At 42.5% G+C, this 5,582-nt stretch overlaps 1 protein-coding gene across 2 annotated transcripts in view; it reads right to left on the bottom strand.

Moving 5' to 3' along the window:
• Nucleotides 1-5,582, bottom strand: part of NDUFV2 (NADH dehydrogenase (ubiquinone) flavoprotein 2, 24kDa) — a 43,498-nt gene that overhangs the window by 29,784 nt on the left and 8,132 nt on the right. The window contains exons 1-2 of one of the 2 annotated variants that reach the window (XM_011936603.1): nucleotides 1,382-2,096; nucleotides 690-697 (exon numbers count right to left, since the gene is read on the bottom strand). The exons of the other annotated variant lie outside the window; for it this stretch is intronic. Coding sequence (XP_011791993.1) covers nucleotides 690-697; nucleotides 1,382-1,472 — 99 coding nt within the window. The 5' untranslated portion in view covers nucleotides 1,473-2,096. Of the gene's footprint in view, nucleotides 1-689; nucleotides 698-1,381; nucleotides 2,097-5,582 lie in introns of those variants that run through there. 2 annotated transcript variants of the gene reach the window in all.

Raw genomic sequence — 5,582 nt, 5'->3', positions numbered from 1 at the left:
CTCCTGACCTCGTGATCCACCCATCTCGGCCTCCCAAAGTGCTGGGATTACAGGCTTGAGCCACCGCGCCCGGCAGAGAGTTTTCTTACAGACAGGGTTTCCCCAAGCTCAAGGTCCCTTAGCTGTGATGCACAGCATTCACCTGGGCTGTTCCATATCACTCCCGCTGTACCAGGACAAACCGCAGACGAAACCCCCAAGACACCGAGTTAAAGAAGGAAGGGCTTTATTCAGCCGGGAGCTTCGGCAAGACTCACGTCTCCAACGACTGAGCTCCCCGAGCCAGCAATTCCTGTCCCTTTTAAGGGCTCACAACTCTAAGGGGGTCCGCATGAGAGGGTCGTGATCAATTGAGCAAGCAGAGGGTACGTGACTCAGTGGGGGCTGCATGCACCGGTAATTAGATCGGAACAGAACAGGACAGGACAGGGATTTTCACAGTGCTTTTCTATACAATGTCTGTAATCTACAGACAACACAACTAATTAGGTCAGGGGTCGATCTTTACCAGGACCAGGGTGTGGCTCTGGGCTGTCTGCTTGTGGATTTCATTTCTGCCTTTTAGTTTTTACTACTTCTTTCTTTGGAGGCAGAAATTGGGCATAAGACAATATGGGGGTGGTCTCCTCCCTTATCATTAGATATGAATGTCAGGGGGAACTAACATGAAGTTCATGCTGTCTACTGACCCAGGATGCTGCCCCCTGCCAGTATCCATGAAACTGAGGCAGGTTAACTTGTTCGCTTACAAATGGGGTAAAATTTCAGATCTGTCAAAATTCTTTTTAAGAAAGTCAATAAAATCTAGAAATGTGCCAGTTTCCATTTTTTACTGCTTTTTCTATCAAAATATCTCAACAGAGACATCATAAAAGAAACCAGCAACAGCTGCTGTCTCTAAGCAGAGGAATCAAGGATCTGGAGCGGGAAGAAAATCTAGTCTTTACTGCCAGGCAGAATATTAAGCACTTTACATGAAATACATCTCTTAATGCTCTCAAGAACCCTATGAAGTACACACTGTTATTATTCTGTTTTTACAAATGAGGAAACAGGCTCTGGAGCTGGGCTTTTAATTGTTATATTGTCTCTCCATATGTAGAGTATTTATGGGATATTAGATAACAGTGATACATCCCACTTTCAGAGGTATTAGAATGTGAAAGGTTAGGACGTGGGATGTATCATGGGTTAATATATAATATATGCAACATATATTTTTTATCATAATACATATTCTTGTATCCCTACTCTGTACTGTTATATATATATATATACTATAATATGTAGCCTTGCTGACTGTTTGAATTTTTTTTGCCATTATATGTATTACATTTAAACTCTTAAAAACCAATGAAGGGCCCGGTACAGTGGCTCACACCTGTAATCCCGGCACTTTGGGAGGCCAAGGCAAGAGTGTCACTTGAGGTCAGGAGTTCAAGACCAGCCCAGCCAACGTGGTGAAACTGCATTTCTACCAAAAAATACAAAAATTAGCTGACTGTGGTGGTGCACACCTGTAGTCCCAGCTACTCAGGAGGGTTAGGTGGGAGAACTGCCTAAACCTGGGAGGTGAAGGTTGTAGTGAGCTGAGATCGTGCCACTGCACTCCAGTCTGGGTGACAAAGTAAGACCCTGTCTGAAAACAAAACAAACCAAAAAACCCAATGAAGTCTTTAGTTCTGTCCCTGTCTTACTATCACCACTATTTCAGACATTATTTCATGCCTGTACATTACTGTAAGTCTTCTAGCTGATCCCTTTGTCAATTCAAAACATCCTGTCTAATGTCACCAAACTAATCTTAAAAATACTATCCTTCTGGCCAGGCACAGTCTGTAATCCCAGCACTTTGGGAGGCCAACGTGGGCGGATCACAAAGTCAGGAGTTTGAGATCAGCCTGGCCAATATGGTGAAACCCCATCTCTACTAAAAATACAAAAATTCACAGCATGTGGTGGCGCACACCTGTAGTCCCAACTACTTGGGAGGCTGAGGCAGGAGAACTGCTTGAACCTGGAAGGTGGAGGTTGCTGTGAGCCGAGATCGAGCCACTGCACTCCAGCCTAGGCGACAGAGTGAGATTCTCTATCAAAGAAAAAAAAAAACCCTTCTGATGTTGAGTGTGGTGTAAAAGACAACCAACACTAAACACATTCTAGTATAGGAAGTGTCGGCCGGGCGCGGTGGCTCAAGCCTGTAATCCCAGCACTTTGGGAGGCCGAGACGGGCGGATCACAAGGTCAGGAGATCGAGACCATCCTGGCTAACACGGTGAAACCCCGTCTCTACTAAAAAATACAAAAATCTAGCCGGGCGAGGTGGCGGGCGCCTGTAGTCCCAGCTACTCAGGAGGCTGAGGCAGGAGAATGGCGGGAACCCGGGAGGCGGAGCTTGCAGTGAGCTGAGATCCGGCCACTGCACTCCAGCCTGGGTGATAGAGCGAGACTCCGTCTCAACAAAAAAAAAAAAAAAAAAGGAAGTGTCAATTTCAGCATTTCTAAAAAACACATTTTCCACATTCTAGCACTCTGAAGGTGGGATGTATCACTGTTATCTAATATTCCATAAATACCCTATGTATGGAGAGACAATATAGCAAAATGGCTAAAAGCTCAGCTCCAGAGCCTGTTTCCTCATTTATAAAAAGAGAAAAATGATGGCATGTACTTCACAGGGTTCTTGAGAGCGTTAAAAGATGTACTTCAGGCCGGACACAGTGGCTCACGCCTGTAATCCCATCACCTTAGGAGGCTGAGGTGGATGGATCACCTGAGTTCAGGAGTTCGAGACCAGTCCAGCCAACATGATGAGACCCCGTCCCTACTAAAAACACAAAAATTAGCTGGGCGTGGTGGCGTGTGCCTATAATCCCAGCTAACTGGGAGGCCGAGGCAGGAGAATCTCTTGAACCCAAGAGGCAGACGTTGCAGTGACCCTAGCACACGCCACAGCACTCCAGCCTGTGCAACAGGGTGAGACTCCGTCTTAGGGGGAAAAAAATGTACTTAATGTAAAGTGCTTAATATTCTGCCTGGCAGATGGTAAGTACTGTATTAGTGCTGGCTATCATTAGCTATTATTATTAGAAGTACTACATGTCAGGCACTAAGCTTTTTATACGTTATATAATTCTTGAAGTTTCCTGCAAGGTGGGTATAATTTCCAGAAATTTAAACGAGTTATGAAAACTTCTCAAGGTTAGGTCACATCACTAATTATTGGCAGAAATTATGTTAGATCCTAGGGCCACATGACTACAAAGGCCATGACCTTATTGTTAGCCACTTGACTATTTGATGACATCAAAGCTTTAAAAGAACATAGCAGGTCTAAGAAACCAAGGAGTTTAAGGAAGAAAATCAGGCCTCCATATATACAGGCAGACAGATAAGAAATGAAAAGCCCTGCCTACTTGGCTTACAATGCTCCTGTTAAGAGAGAAAGATGCAAGTTATTCGATCTTTTTTTAATCCTTGCCACCCTTCTCTTCTATTCCTGCAAAAAACCTGAATGTATACACACTAGCGTAACATTTGAGCAACTTAATTTCAAAGTCTGAAGTCGACCTCTTCAAAATTGCGTTAAGGGCTGAGAAAATGTTTATAAAATAAAAGAAGCTGGCCAGACACGGTAGCTCATACCTATAATCCCAGAACTTTGGAAAGCCAAGCCCCGTAGATCGCTTGAAGCCAGGGGTTTGAAATCAGCCTGGGCAACATGGTGAGACCCTGTCTCTACAAAAAATACAAAAATTAGCTAGGCATGGTGGCACATGCCTGCAGTCCCAGCTACCTAAGAGGCTGAGGTAGGAGCATCACTTGAGCCCAAGAGGTTGAGGTCGCAGCGAGCCATGATCATGCCACTGTACTCAAGCCTGGGAGACAGAGTTAGATGCTGTCTTAAAAGAGTAGTAAGTAAACAAACAATAAAGGAAGAAGTAAACTAAATAGTGAAAATAAACTGATAAATCTTAGCGCTGTTTTTTTCAACTGGCACAAACTGTTACTCATCTCTATCAAGTTACAAGTGGCCTGAAAATGGCTTTGAAAATTGTTTTTTTATGTGTTTAAAGAATATCACCTATTTTACATTCATTGTAATGTCTATGTCAGACACTTTCAATAAAGGAATAAAATATTAAAAGTTCTCATTAACATCTTTACACTACTTACTGGGCCATTTCAATTTTGTCTCACTTTGAAATAAAGAGGCATTCCAGGACCAGGCTTAAAACTGGACAAAACAACTTAGCTATGCTGGAATGATTCAAAGAATAAGCTGAGTTCCCACCCATCCCCTTCTTTGACTACAGTCTAGTCTCTTCTCTAGAATCTGGCTTCTCATTGGACTCTGAAATGTCTATACCTCAAGAAATTCCAATTGAGTTCAATTGAAAATGCAAGTAACTTCCTTTTTTTAAGAAGAAAAGCATGGAACCAAGTAACTTTTTTAAGTAAATAAGATCATAGCCTAATATACAGCTGAAAATTAACAGTGGGTTTGAATTCTAGCTTTTTTTTTTTTTTTCAGTGTTTCAGAAGGAACAGAGATTTAAGCAGGCCAAAACAGTGGCTGCCTTTGCACTGGATTCAAGTAAACTTGAGTGCCTCTGTGTTAAGCTCTTCTACATACTTTTTTCAATTCCTGAAAAATCTGTAGTGAGTCATCATTTCCATTTTACATTTAGAGAAACTCAGGCTCAAAGACAGTAACTTGCCCCATACCACACATTTAGTGACAGCAGGATTTTGAGCCTAGGCTCTTTGAATCTAAGGACCCTGTGCTCTTTCTACCAGCCCTTCCCTTTCACTGTCACTGGCAATACCAACAGCTCAAAATGACAAAAATTAAAGTTTTATATTCTCCCCAAGAATAGGATTCCTTAATTGTTTTTTCATGGGCTCTACTCTTTTTCTGAATTTCTTCTGTTAATACTACCATCCAACGAAGCTCACCTTTCAGTTCTATCAGACATTTGCATTATAGAAGGACCCATCCAGCTAAGAGAAGTTAGTAAGAGACTCAGAAGCCCTAAGACAAAACTGACAGAAGCAGTAATCTAATTAGAAAGACAAGACTAAGGTCAGGCAATTCAAAAACTCTTTTTTTTTCCTTTATCAAAGGCCAGCTAAGGCAAGGAATATATCTTTTAGACGATCCCTAATATTTACAGATTAAATCCACCAAGATGTGTATTTTGCCTGTGCAAGAGTCACAGTGCACACGTGAAACATCTCCGGTGAATCCAAAGTGGTCTGAGGTCCCTCCCTCCGTGCTTTCCTCTCACTGTTCACATCATCTGCTGACTTGTTACCTACAGCCTTCCCCATTGCCAATTCAAGCAAGAAACTGAAACCTCCTCAAAAAGTCAGCGTCTGTAATACATTCATTCAGACTAAGTATTTTTACTTTAAAAAAAAAAAAAAAAATCCTTGAGGCTGGGTGCAGTGGCTTATGCCTGTAATCCCAGCCCTTTGAGAGGCCAAGGCAGGTGGATCACCTGAGGTCAGGAGTTTGAGACCAGCCTGGCCAACATGGTGAAACCCCATGTCTACTAAAAATACAAAAATTAGCCAGG

The sequence above is a fragment of the Colobus angolensis genome, unplaced genomic scaffold (assembly GCF_000951035.1).
Source record: "Colobus angolensis palliatus isolate OR3802 unplaced genomic scaffold, Cang.pa_1.0 Scaffold155, whole genome shotgun sequence".
Taxonomy (NCBI): domain Eukaryota; kingdom Metazoa; phylum Chordata; class Mammalia; order Primates; family Cercopithecidae; genus Colobus; species Colobus angolensis.
Note: the sequence above shows the minus strand (reverse complement) of the source record. Positions and strands in the feature narration are given on the sequence as shown.